The sequence below is a fragment of the Leptodactylus fuscus genome, chromosome 11 (genome assembly GCF_031893055.1).
Source record: "Leptodactylus fuscus isolate aLepFus1 chromosome 11, aLepFus1.hap2, whole genome shotgun sequence".
NCBI lineage: Eukaryota > Metazoa > Chordata > Amphibia > Anura > Leptodactylidae > Leptodactylus > Leptodactylus fuscus.
Genome location: NC_134275.1, coordinates 13,476,702 through 13,491,817, shown reverse-complemented (window position 1 = coordinate 13,491,817; position 15,116 = coordinate 13,476,702). Strand labels below are relative to the sequence as shown.

General features: G+C 45.0%; 1 protein-coding gene across 1 annotated transcript in view; it reads left to right on the top strand.

The window, feature by feature from the left end:
• The window catches only part of LOC142184766 (uncharacterized), a 46,328-nt gene extending 42,945 nt beyond the window's left edge, over positions 1–3,383 (top strand). The window contains exon 12 of the mRNA XM_075259829.1: positions 737–3,383. Coding sequence (XP_075115930.1) covers positions 737–2,968 — 2,232 coding nt within the window. The 3' untranslated portion in view covers positions 2,969–3,383. The remainder of the gene's footprint in view (positions 1–736) is intronic.
• Positions 3,384–15,116: the final 11,733 nt, after the last annotated feature.

Genomic DNA, 15,116 nt, shown 5'->3' with positions numbered 1-15,116 from the left:
TTTTTATCAACTGCTTATGAGATATTGCATAGTAAAATAAATGTGCAGCAAAGTGCATAAACTATATCATTGTAATGGTTGTAGCTGGCACTGCGTGAAAACCCGTCATTGGGATTGTGCCTCCCCCAAGTGTCTTATAGTGTATCAGGCTGTAAGTTGGTAGAGGTCACAGGTAAGGACTTTGCGGCACTTTGCAGGGCACAATTCAGGTGACAGATTCCATTTTGTGACCAGAATCCCCTTAGTATAAAATATCTGAACACCGGTTGAATCCAGGGCAAATAGATGTGAGTATGAACAGTTTATGACCCCTCGTCCCCCCCCCCCCCCGAGTGGAATACCAAACGCTATTGCAAGCACACGGATCCATAGACTATAATGGGGTCCGTGTGCTTGCTGCCCGCACAAATCATGTAAAGAGGAAAGTAGATTGTGAACGACCTTCCTCTCCGCATATTCTGTGCCGAGATCTGGCGGCAAGCACACAAACCCCATTATAGTCTATGGGGTCCGTGTGCTTTTACTGCTCAGTGCTTGCAATTGCGTTCAGTAGTCCGTTCGGGGAGGGGGGCCATGCGGACTCCCCAAACAGAATACCATCACAGGTATGAACCAACCCTAAGATGTGAAGGTTTGTAACCAGCACAATGAGTAGCTTAACTTTATGTGATTTGGGTTTTTTTGCCAATTAAGTCATGTCATAATTGTAATTATCACTTTAATGATTTTCATGTAGGAAAATTTACAGCGGGAACAAGAAGATCAAAGACGGGAACAATGGGAGAAAAGACGTTTACAGAAAAGACATTCAATGGCTACTTGTAGTGCACTAGAGGCTAGTCAGTCGAAAGATGAACTAGAGCTTACACTGGAGAGGAACCTACGGAACACATGTAGACCTTTGGGAAGGCGTCTCTGTAGAATGCGTTCTTTAGGATGTAACAATACAAAGCCCTTTATATCTAGTAAGGTCCAGGGCGAGGAACATTGTGACCAGAAGAGCGCCAACCAGATGAGGAAGGTATCGGAACGTGTTTTAAGGCAACAGATGGAGTATAAAAGTCAAAAGAACGTTAACTGTGATAACAACAAAAGCGATCAATTACCTGGAGCGAAAAATAGCCCTTGTGGCCAGTCAGGAGCCAAAGCGGGCATTCAGAAAGTCAGTTTGTTGTTAGCGAAGGACAAAACCGAGGTTTTCCAGCTGTCCCCTGATGCATACGACACATATCACACGTCTGATCTACCACTGAGTAACCACAGGTCAAGACGTTTAGATGCTGAGCAGTATAGTAACCAACTACAAGATATCTCAGAGTTACTCGACAATCCAGTACAACAATGTGATATAAAGCGGCCTGAGGATACAAATGGCCGATCCAATGAACTGTCCTGTGTCTTCAGTAACTCTTTAGACTCTACAGGAGAGACTTCAGAGAAACTAAGAAACAAAGAAACGCAAATGTCCTCACATAACTGTGCAAGTACAACTCCTCAGGTATCGGCGTCCGATCTAGAATCCAAATGTAGCAGCCAAATACAACTTAAACCAATACCTATATATTCGAACCATTTGAAAACTCAAGTAACCAAGCCAATACTAGGAAAGGACAAACAAGACAATGGCGCCCAAACTCTAGATCAGTCCTATTTACCCAGACCAACGCTCTGCCTCTCTGCACCTAAGACTTTTACATTTACAGAAGGTCTTCAAGAACCTGACGTACATGAAATCAATACAAGACCACTTATGCAGTATATACCTGAATCCTCCATGCAGGCAATAGCCGAAGGGAAATTACAGGCAGCAAGCAACGGCATAGAAATGTCAGAAAACAAACCGAGCAATGAGGATGCCTTGAAGATGTTGGATCATACTGAATCACAGACCCCTGATCAATCTACTGGCCGTCAGGAACTTACCTCCACCAAACAGACAAATGGACCAGACATTGTGTCCAAACCACTAACCCAAGTTACTTCCAAAACCTTAGTAAAATCTGCAGGGCGAAATCTAAAACACTCAGTAGTTGCCCCAGGCTCACCGTTATCCAGTCCATCTTCCATTCCAACAAGAATTGACGTATGCAATCCAACTCAAGGCGTTAATAAATCTGAGACTCCAAAACTTCGGAGATCCCAACCTGGATGTTTTATGTCCAAGATCAAACTTGTGGAGCCGGTATCAGCGAAACAAAATTGCACAAGTGAAACCAATGGTCACATTCCACCACCAAAAGAGAAGAACGTGGATCCACCCAATGAGACCTCAAGAGGCCTTCAGTATATGGAATACGGTTCATTTTCAAAGGGTATTAAAGATGCCCATAATGTGGTACAGAAAGAAACTCATAGTCCTTGCTCTAAATGGAAAAGGGAATTGAAAAATACCTCAGATAAGGGAAACAGTCTTAGATCAGATCCAACGCTAGACAACGCGATAGGAAGTAACAAGAGCGGAGATACCAATAAAAACTCTTTATTGGGCAAAAATGGAAGAAGCATCCCAAAGAAAACAAAAACGAATGACTTGGGGATTAGAAGAGTCCCTTTAACCAAAGACCCAGCAACGGGATCAGTGAGTCCATCTGTCGCCAGACAACCTGCCACTTATAGACATGTACAAAAAGACAGTATCAAAATACCGCAAAAAATAAGTCTATCCACTGCTGGGACAAGTAAAACCACTCCAGGCAAAACTATGAGCACCTTGAAAGAGAAGGAGGGTCCACATGCAAACAGTAATGACTGTGGTAAATCTGAGTGCAATGGAACCTCCTCTATAACCTCTAAACATTGTGTCCCCTCTTCAGTTAAGGGTGAGGCCTGGACATCGCAAATCTCACCTAGAAAATCTAGTGCTATGGCTCGTGTAGCCGTTCATGTCATTAAACACTGTGAGGTCAACACGACCCTTACGCGGGGGAACAGAAACACGTACATGGATACCCAACCCATATGGAGGTGAAATGGATAGGGTGGGTAAAAATGATGAAATATCACTAGCTGGGTACTGCAGTCCTGGGATGGAATAGTAACAGGTGTGAGCACACTGGGTTCGGACATAAATTGTATGCACAGGGTTATAGAAAGGGAAATATTAAATCTTAAGGAAGTACTGTCTTATAGAGTGCAGACACACACAACATGACTGCATTTAGTAATCGGGACATCTTTACACTACCGGCGGCGCAATGAGGAACTAACTAAGAGGAAGAGATACTGATTTGACATTGTGCTGTTGCAATCTAACGCTGCGACATCGGGTCCTGTACGAAGACGGTGGTAGAAGGTACTCAATACGTCTCTGAATGTCTGATTATTTAATGTGCGATGACTTACCTTGGTGCCTTGGAATATTATTTATTCGCAGGGATGTTTCTACATAAAAGCTATTTATTTTTTTCCATTACAAAGTCGACTGCTCATTCCATATCTGGTTATTGGGGTGTGTGCACTCTTACAGTGTCATATGTATATACTGCTTCCAACAAGCCTTGTATCACTCTTCACCATAGTGCGGCACCGCGGTTTACCCGTCACCAATGCGTTTGCCTGGGTTTACTACGTCTACATCCTTTTTCATAGCAATGGACGTTCCAAGAGAATTTTGATCATTTCATTTAGATGGATATGGTCACAATGGATTGCTATGTTGTATATAATGTTATGAAATACAATGTTTTTTCTGTATTGTGCTGCTTATTTGAGGATTTATTTATGAAGGTGAATGTATCGGTTTAGTTTCTATAGGACACGTGATATTTGTAACGTTTCTTTCAATAAAGTTTCACCCCTGAGAAGAAATAGATAGAGAAAAGTGTGTTGAAATCTGTATCTGATACCTCTTAGTTTATCTGTTTGCAGATGACAAAAAATCTCTATGGCAGAGGTGGCTCATAGTTGATAAGTGTAGGTTATACATTTTGGGTCAAAAAATCCCTCAATGGGTCATTATTGGGTACAAAGGAGTAGGATTTGGGAATAATTGCAGATCATAAACTAAATGAAAGTATGCAACACCAAAAAACATAGCTGAGCTACACTGTTTCCAATTGTCTGTTTCCAGAAGTCCTGCCCTCGTGGTTGTGACTTCCGGGGAGATATTCCTATCTAGGAGCAATTATCTGAGATGGAAATAACCCCTTAAAGGGATCCTATCATTGGATTTTGCTTTGGGGCTCAGAAGTTTTACGCTAAGCCTCTGCTCTTGACCTATCTTGAGGATAAATTTGGGGCCGGAAAACCCATTTAAAGGGATCCTATCATTGGATATCCTTTTTTTCTGACTAACACGTAGGAATAGCCTTAAGAAAGGTTATTCTTCTCCTACCTTTAGATGTCTTCTCCGTGCCGCCGTTTGATAGAAATCCAGGTTTTCTTCGGTATGCAAATGAGTTCTCTTGCAGCACTGGGGGCGGGCCCCAGCGCTCAAACAGCACTGGGGGTGTGCCCAATTCTGCGAGAGAACTCTCCAGCGCCGCCTCCATCTTCTTCAGGAACGCCCTCTGCCTGTGTCTTCTTCTGTCCATGGTTTCAATCTTCTAGGCCTCGGGCAGAGCCGACTGCACATGCCAGCGGCCACAAGAAAATGCCCACTTACTCAGTAAGCTGTGTAAGCGACCATTTTCTTGTGGCCGCATACACAGCTTACTGAGTAAGCAGCCATGTTTTTTGTGGCTGCTAACATAGCTTACTGAGTAAGCGGCCATTTTTTTGTGACCGCGGGCATTTGCAGTTGGCTCTGCCCGAGGCCTAAAAGATTGAAACCCAGGACGGAAGAAGACACAGGGAGAGGGCGTTCCAGAAGAAGATGGAGGCGGCGCTGGAGAGTTCTGTTTGAGGGCTGAGGCCCGTCCCCATTGCTGAGAGAGAACTCATTTGCATATAGAAGAAAACCGGGATATCTACCCAATGGCGGCGTGGAGAAGACATCTAAAGGTAGGAGAAGAATAGCCTTTCTTAAGGCTATTCCTACGTGTTAGTCAGAAAAAAAGGGTATCCAATTATAGAATCCCTTTAAATGGGTTTTCCGACCCCAAATTGATCCACAAGATAGGTCAAGAGCAGAGACTTAGCGTAAAGCTTCTGAGCCCCAAAGCAAAATTTGTAACGGGGCCCCATTTTCCATGTTCTATATCTAATACTGGTGTTGTAGTAATTACTACCTCGGCACCCCCTATCGCTACGCCCCTGGTCATCAGTATATGATCTATAGGAGTCCGACAGTTGGCCCCCACACACACCAGCTGATCCGGCAGCCTCCAGGCACTGGCAGTAACACTGCATCCCCATTCACTATATAGTGGTGGTTCCAAGGCGTTACAGCACTGCTCCTATTGAATAGAAAGAGTCTGCACACGCTCCTTGTCCATTGCATCTGTGTGTTGGATCCACCCAGAACAGATACTGATGACCCATATGCAGGAGAGGTCATCAGTATGAATGAATAAATGATCCCTTTAATGGTGCATTGTCTCTGCCATTAGCACAGTGTTTTATTACATTCCTCTCGATCAGTTTGGGTTTATAGGTACATAATGTCTCAACTTGACAAACCTGGGATTTTTTTGGCCTACTAACTATGCAGCTATCTCACCCTTCTAACCTTACAAGGACATTATATCACTCACTACGCTGAAAACCTACACAATGCATTCATATACCTGAAACCGATCTATATAAATTGTAGAATCTTCACAATCTCCTTCCTGCGACTTTCTTGTAATATTTGTGCTCATGTCTGGGAACGTTCCGAATTCCACAAAATACCGCAGCGATGCTGGAGGAGACAGGAATTCTTAATATGGTTTCTCTTGAGGGACGGGATGGAGGATATTAAATTGTAAAATACAGTCTGAGGATTAGCTAAACTTCTGCATGTATTACCAATCCACTTATTTACTATTCTCTGCAGGTTATTGAGTTACATTGTAACTAACCTGCTCAGGGACAATGGTTAGATTTTAGGATTAGCATGGGTTGTGGTGGTTTGGACTAGAGATGAGCGAATATACTCGATGGAATACCTCGGCCGCAGAGCTCCTGGCGGCAGGGAAGGTGGGAGGGGCAGTCAAAATTCGAAGCCTTTTTGCACTGGGAGCTATGCGGCGAGGTATTTGAGCGAGTATATTCGCTCATCTCTAGTTTGGACCCCACTGATCTTAGGACCTCTCTTGATTTACCCCCTTTTTAGGCTCCATTCAAATGATTCCCTTTGACCTTCCCTATGGTGATATGTTTTTATATCCCTTGTTTTTCAATTGCACTACAGAGGGGCCACTGCAAAAAAGAGATGTATACCCTATGGTATATATATATGGTTTATATTATACTATCTGAGTCAGTGAGCGACACTTGCCATTATGCGCCTTTAAGGTAGCATACATTGGAGCTAGAACACAGTCTGCACAGAGCCTTATTGATAACTGAGAAGAAATCAGTTCATTACCTTGTCCAAGAGAAAAGAGCCGATCCATGTCAGTGCCATTAACCACAAATGAATGAATATCTCTCCATGGCCACTGAAAGGCAACCAAATCTCGTAAACTCTATGTACATGACCGATTTTTTGATGACCTATTTTATAGACTCAAGTCTATGAAAGATCTATGGAAATGGTTCTGCAGAGATACTAAATGGCTGAGAAAAATATCCCTTACTCACCGCCGATTGTGAAAAGAAACCGGTGAGCACATAAGTAGTCTCTATGACTTCTACACAGTGGCGTAACTAGGAATGGCGGGGCCCGGTGGCGAAGCTTTCACATGGGGCCCCCCTGACCGACGCCGAAGACCCCGACCCCAAAGCCCCCCCCCCCGCATTCCTGCACGCACTATTATGCCCCACAGTTGCCCCTGCACACAGCATTATACTCCATAGTGGCCTCATCACTCAGTATTATGCCCCATAGTAGCCCTATCGCCCATTATTATGCCCCATCACCCAGTATTATGCTCCATTGTGGACACCCATTAACAATTATTATACTCTGACCCCAGAGTATAATAATCGGAGACCGAGAGGGGGATACAAACATAAACACTGCGCCTTGTGCTCCCCACTGTCAGCTATCTTCAATGATGTCAGGGACGTCATGTGACCGGGGGCCTGCATCGCGGCGCATAAGGACGTAGGCCCCGGTCATGTGACGTCTGAGACGTCACACAAGTAGGCCCCGGAGCGAGGAGAGGTAAGTAACACTGTTTGTTATGTTCGCTTACCTCTCCTGGGCCTCCGATCATTATACTCGGGGGTCTTAAGAGACCACTCAGTATAATTATGATGTTTGCGAGGCCCGCGGTGTCACTTACCGATCCTGGCCCCTGCCAGTAACGGCCTATTAAAAAAGAAAAAACGCAGCGGTAGCAGCTGTCGCTGGCCCCCTAATGTCCCGGGCCCTGTGGCAGCTGCCTCCGCTGCTTCCCCGGTAGTTATGCCATTGCTTCTACAGTGTATAGGGAGTCTGTCAGCAGAACTCAGTATATCAGCCCATCCCTTTAACTGTTCATTATAACACCCACCAGATATGAAATATTGAATGTTTTCGATTATAAAATTCTGAAGTGCTATAACCTATACATGTGGTCCCTATGTGGCTGGCCTTTATGTTTAGTACTCCATCTTTAGAGTCAGGCTCTTGTATAACCGTTCCTCCACAGACTTTGCTGAGGGTGCGGCGTACGTACCATTTATTGCAGAACTCCAAGGTCTTTTTATAGCTGGAGGAACTTCTTATAATCATGTGTCTGAGGTCAGAAGGGCTCTAGTATTACAGTTTAGTGTTAGAAAAACATGGAAATTTTTAGAAACGAATTATTATTAGGTCCATTTAAAGGGATGTTCCCATGAGTTTTGAAATATTCTCCGTTATCTTAGCGGTGACCGTCTTTTTTCACCTTTTTGATTGGTTGCCAGTAAATATGAAGGATAGGTTAGCAATATAGGAAGGATAGGGATGTGACACCCGGCACTGATACACAGAGAATGGAGCAGGAAGCAGACAGCACTGTTCTCTGTGTAGTGGCCAAACAGGGTATTGCAGATCAGCTACCATTTTGTACCTTTAAATGTTATAGGGTAGTGATTCCTGATATATCTGGGCATTAGTAACGTACACTGTGTGGGGAATGCTTATCAGATCTGCACACAAACACACTGGGCACATTCACTGTCTAACAAAACAAAGTTATACTAAGCAGTCTTAAAATGCACCAGGTTTAGGGTTGAGCGATCAGGATTGGAAAAGATCGGATTCCGATCGGTGATCGAGTAAATTTCACAATCACGATTGGAATTCTGATCCTGATCTTTTCTGGAGGGATCAAGGTCAGAGGTTATCTCAAGATTGGCTCAACCCTATTCATGTATGTATCATTAATAGGACTGAGCGATTGGGAGAGATCGGATCCTGATCGGTGATCGAGCAAATTTCACGATCGGCTGGAAAATGATCGGAAATCGGATTTTAAAATCGATCCTGAAATTTCAAGATCGGTTCAACCCTAAGCAGTTTATCACAGTGCTGGTTAATAAATCTGGTGAGTTTTTAGATTGTCTAGAAGAGAAATAACTCTTGGGCCCCAATGCGAAATATCTCATGTGGCCCCCATTTACCATGTGCTATCAATAATACTGATGCCTTCTTATATGGTAGACAGGCCTTAGCACCCCCTGAGGCTACAGGGCCCGGAAGCAATTGCTACCTCTGCATCTCCCTATAGCTACTCCTCTGCTGTCTAGGCTTACCACGCACCTCCTATTTATTGCTGTATTTGACCCAAACAAAATGTGCCACAATGTTGACTTATATTCATCAGTAAGGCTGCGGTCATACTAGCATTCAGTGACCATTTGAGGAATCCTTCCCCCATTTCCCTTACAATACTGAAGTAAGGCTTTTCTCTCTGCTGATTTTGGGAGGAAACCGGGCGGACCCATTACAGTCACAGAATAGCAGAGGCAGATTTGCAGACTGTACAATCACCTCTACAAGGTACTGGGATTAGGGTTAGAACCAGTTTACTGCTATATAAAAGATAGATCCGTCTTTACTGACAATGTCTGTTCTGCGCTGCAGAATATGATGGCGCTATACAGGTAAGTGAAATCAAATATATAATAATAACTACATTTAGCATCTCTGGTAATGCTGCATATAAGCATAGCTATAGCAGAGAGAGTCTCTTCTCATGATGAACCCCCAGTTGTTTTACTTCTGCTTTTAAAGCTCATATATACAGTTTCTCATTAGACTGCTGATATATATATATATATATATATATATATATATATATATATACACTTCTAGTTGTGTCTCACTGTCCCCTGTCCATGAACCAGCCCATTGCACGTCCCCCCCCCAGTAGGTCACTTGTAAATGCTTACGCTGGGTTCACACCTGCGTCTGGGGTCTCCATTCTATGGTTTCCGTCTTCTGCATGCCAGAAGACGGAAACCATAGACCGGGTCCGGCCGTGTGCGGCGGTGAGCGTTTTGCGCTCTCCGCCGCGAAACCGGATTTTTTTATCCGGACACAGAGTACTGCATGTCCGACTCTGTGTCCGGATTATAAAACCCGGTTTCGCGGCGGAGAGCGCAAAACGCTCACCGCCGCGCACGGCCGGACAGCTTTCTCACCCATTCAAATGAATGGGTGAGAAAGTCTCCTGCAGGTTTCCGTCTCCTGCCTGTGTTTTAGGCAGGAAACGGAAACCTAAGTACGGAGACCGGGCCGCAGATGTGAACGAGCCCTTACAAAGTAATTACCATTTGTATGACTCTTACACTAAATATTGTTACATTGTTACAAATAGGATTGAGCCGATCTTGAGATTTCAAGATCGTTTTTAAAATCTGATTTTCAATCATTTTCCAGCCGATCCCGATCGTGAAATTTGCTCAATCGCCGATCGGCATCCGATCTTTCCCAGTCCCTAGTCATAATGGATTTCATGGGTGCATTGATTTATAATGTGATCCGTGAGGGTTCTGTGACATTTTGCATCATTTTTATGGGATGAATAGTGCTGCAGAGATACTCTACATCAAAATAGACAGAAAAGCCATCACAAGTGTGAACACAGTCTTGCTAGTTCCAGATGACAAAGGATATATAAAAATAGTGAAACTGCACCTTGATTATTAGACTTGACTCTAATACACTATCAAATAAATAGGCATCAGAATTTTGGCCTCATTTGCATGCTTTACACCTCATTTTCTATGTGTTTTTGGCTAAGGCTCCATATTGCAGAAAAGCTGCTTTTTTTGGTTGTTGTAGATTTTGCTGCGTTGCCTTTGGCTCAAAAAACTGCAGGAAAACCTGCAACAAAAAAAGCAGCTTTCTGCAATGTGGGGCCGCACTTTCTGGTGGGGCGTGCAAGGTAGCAAAGCTAGCAGAGAATTTTGCAGGATTTTTTTTCTCTGCTGATTTTCAGCAGACACCGAGATGGAGAATCCAGCACAGATGTGAACGTAGCCCAAGTGTGACAGTCATGGACTAAGTGTTTGGAGAAATGTTTGATCTGTTTTTTGCTTTTACAGTTTTTAGGATGCAAATATTGAGACATCTGATGCTAGCCCTCTTTCTGCTCTTTGTCCCAGGCCTTATGTACACAGACCATTTACCCGGCAGTCTTCACAATATTCATTGCTGAGGTTTCTGTCATTGCACGGAATAGTGATCTGGTCATTCTATTTCTTATTTCCTCTGATTTGCTGACAAATGAGTTTCTTTATGCTGGTGAACTTGTAAATCAAGGTGTGATAGTTGATATTGTGCGTAGGCAGCCAAGTGTGCTCGCTTCTGTCTGTTTCACACAAAGACATTCTGGAAACAAAAAAAAAGCAAATTGAGAAAAATTCTTTATATGAAAAGATGATCTGCAAACTGTTGTGACTTCTCCCGTTTATGTAAACAGCCCTGTGTTACCTGCCCATGTCGTTTGTCTTGGCGATGGGCTTCTATTCTACAATTTCAGAAGCCTTAACGTCTTGTGTATAAAGTGCTGCTTAAGGCCCCACCTTGTCTGTTGACTTTGGTTAAGGGATTTTGTGGGAAATTACAGATCCACCTCGACACTATCTGTTAAGTCTTCCTGTCCATATAAACAGAGTTCAAGGGTCAATTGTTTCCTTTTGCAGGGGGCACATACTTTTTGTCTGGAAATAAACACAGGACATAGCCCAGGTGTATACAAGAGAATGCAGAATAATCTGTAGTAACCTACAGGCATAAATGGCCCCCATTATTTGCTCAGTTACTCTCTTATCTGCCGCTTTACCCTCCAAAACCTGTTCCGATACTAAAAGGTTAATCCGTTTATATGACCACAAACAGCGTTCACACTGGGAATGTCAGCCTGAAAAACCAAACTTCCATCTGGAAGGAATGCGTCTAATTGACCTGTAGATAAGTGTCCAATATTTGTTTTTAAGACACCTTTGTGCTCTAGAACAGGGGTCCCCAACCGCCAGACCAGTACCGGGCCGCGGGGCATGTTGCACCAGTCCGCATACCGGCGGCGAAGAGTCAGCAGCACTGACGCTTGGTTGTTGCTCATCGGGATAAGGTGAGCAAAGTGCGGGGTTGAGCCGGGACCCGCTGTATGTCCGGGATTCTAGTACTATGCAGGACATGCAGCGGGTATTGGCTCCACCCCGCACTCGCCTACCAAACTTTGGGCAACTACATTACACCTCACTTGTCCCTGTATTATTATTACATTATACTGTAGGGGACACAATGTGCGAGACATACTGTAGGGGACACAATGTGCGGGGCATTATACTGTAGGGGACACAATGTGCGGGGCATTATACTGTAGGGGACACAATGTGCGGGACATTATACTGTAGGGGACACAATGTGCGGGGCATTATACTGTAGGGGAAACAATGTGCGAGACATTATACTGTAGGGGACACAATGTGCGGGACATTATACTGTAGGGGACACAATGTGCGGGGCATTATACTGTAGGGGACACAATGTGCGGGGCATTATACTGTAGGGGAAACAATGTGCGAGACATTATACTGTAGGGGACACAATGTGCGGGACATTATACTGTAGGGGACACAATGTGCGGGACATTATACTGTAGGGGACACAATGTGCGGGACATTATACTGTAGGGGACACAATGTGCGGGACATTATACTGTAGGGGACACAATGTGCGGCACATTATACTGTAGGGGACACAATGTGCGGGACATTATACTGTAGGGGACACAATGTGCGGGGCATTATACTGTAGGGGACACAATGTGCAGGACATTATACTGTAGGGGACACAATGTGCGGGGCATTATACTGTAGGGGACACAATGTGCGGGACATTATACTGTAGGGGACACAATGTGCGGGGCATTATACTGTAGGGGACACAATGTGCGGGGCATTATACTGTAGGGGACACAATGTGCGGGGCATTATACTGTAGGGGACACAATGTGCAGGACATTATACTGTAGGGGACACAATGTGCGGGGCATTATACTGTAGGGGACACAATGTGCGGGGCATTATACTGTAGGGGACACAATGTGCGGGACATTATACTGTAGGGGACACAATGTGCGGGACATTATACTGTAGGGGACACAATGTGCGGGACACTATACTGTAGGGGACACAATGTGCAGGGCATTATACTGAAGGGGACACAATGTGCGGGGCATTATACTGTAGAGGACACAATGTGTGGGACATTATACTGTAGGGGACACAATGTGCGGGGCATTATACTGTAGGGGACACAATGTGCGGGGCATTATACTGTAGGGGACACAATGTGCGGGGCATTATACTGTAGAGGACACAATGTGTGGGACATTATACTGTAGGGGACACAATGTGCAGGACATTATACTGTAGGGGACACAATGTGCGGGACATTATACTGTAGGGGACACAATGTGTGGGACATTATACTGTAGGGGACACAATGTGCGGGACATTATACTGTAGGGGACACAATGTGCGGGACATTATACCGTAGGGAACACAATGTGCGGGGGCATTATACTGTAGGGGACACAATGTGCGGGACATTATACTGTAGGGGACACAATGTGCGGGACATTATACTGTAGGGGACACAATGTGCGGGGGCATTATACTGTAGGGGACACAATGTGCGGGACATTATACTGTAGGGGACACAATGTGCGGGACATTATACTGTAGGGGACACAATGTGCGGGGGCATTATACTGTAGGGGACACAATGTGCGGGGCATTATACTGTAGGGGACACAATGTGCGGGGCATTATACTGTAGGGGACACAATGTGCGGGGCATTATACTGTAGAGGACACAATGTGCGGGACATTATACTGTAGGGGACACAATGTGCGGGGGCATTATACTGTAGGGGACACAATGTGCGGGACATTATACTGTAGGGGACACAATGTGCGGGACATTATACTGTAGGGGACACAATGTGCGGGACATTATACTGTAGGGGACACAATGTGCGGGACATTATACTGTAGGGGACACAATGTGCGGGACATTATACCGTAGGGGACACAATGTGCGGGACATTATACTGTAGGGGACACAATGTGCGGGGCATTATACTGTAGGGGACACAATGTGCGAGGCATTATACTGTAGGGGACACAATGTGCAGGACATTATACTGTAGGGGACACAATGTGCGGGGCATTATACTGTAGGGGACACAATGTGCGGGACATTATACTGTAGGGGACACAATGTGCGGGGCATTATACTGTAGGGGACACAATGTGCGGGACATTATACTGTAGGGGACACAATGTGCGGGACATTATACTGTAGGGGACACAATGTGCGGGACATTATACTGTAGGGGACACAATGTGCAGGACATTATACTGTAGGGGACACAATGTGCAGGACATTATACTGTAGGGGACACAATGTGCGGGACATTATACTGTAGGGGACACAATGTGCAGGACATTATACTGTAGGGGACACAATGTGCGGGGCATTATACTGTAGGGGAAACAATGTGCGAGACATTATACTGTAGGGGACACAATGTGCGGGACATTATACTGTAGGGGACACAATGTGCGGGGCATTATACTGTAGGGGACACAATGTGCGGGACATTATACTGTAGGGGACACAATGTGTGGGACATTATACTGTAGGGGACACAATGTGCGGGGCATTATACTGTAGGGGACACAATGTGCGGGGCATTATACTGTAGGGGACACAATGTGCAGGACATTATACTGTAGGGGACACAATGTGCAGGACATTATACTGTAGGGGACACAATGTGCGGGGCATTATACTGTAGGGGACACAATGTGCGGGACATTATACTGTAGGGGACACAATGTGCGGGGCATTATACTGTAGGGGACACAATGTGCGGGGCATTATACTGTAGGGGACACAATGTGCGGGGCATTATACTGTAGGGGACACAATGTGCAGGACATTATACTGTAGGGGACACAATGTGCGGGGCATTATACTGTAGGGGACACAATGTGCGGGGCATTATACTGTAGGGGACACAATGTGCAGGACATTATACTGTAGGGGACACAATGTGCAGGGCATTATACTGAAGGGGACACAATGTGCGGGGCATTATACTGTAGAGGACACAATGTGTGGGACATTATACTGTAGGGGACACAATGTGCAGGACATTATACTGTAGGGGACACAATGTGCGGGACATTATACTGTAGGGGACACAATGTGCGGGACATTATACTGTAGGGGACACAATGTGCGGGACATTATACTGTAGGGGACACAATGTGCGGGACATTATACTGTAGGGGACACAATGTGCGGGACATTATACTGTAGGGGACACAATGTGCGGGGCATTATACTGTAGGGGACACAATGTGCGGGACATTATACTGTAGGGGACACAATGTGCGGGACATTATACTGTAGAGGACACAATATGCGGGACATTATACTGTAGGGGACACAATGTGCGGGGCATTATACTGTAGGGAACACAATGTGCGGGGGCATTATACTGTAGGGGACACAATGTGCGGGGCATTATACTGTAGGGGACACAATGTGCAGGACATTATACTGTAGGGGACACAATGTGCAGGACATTATACTG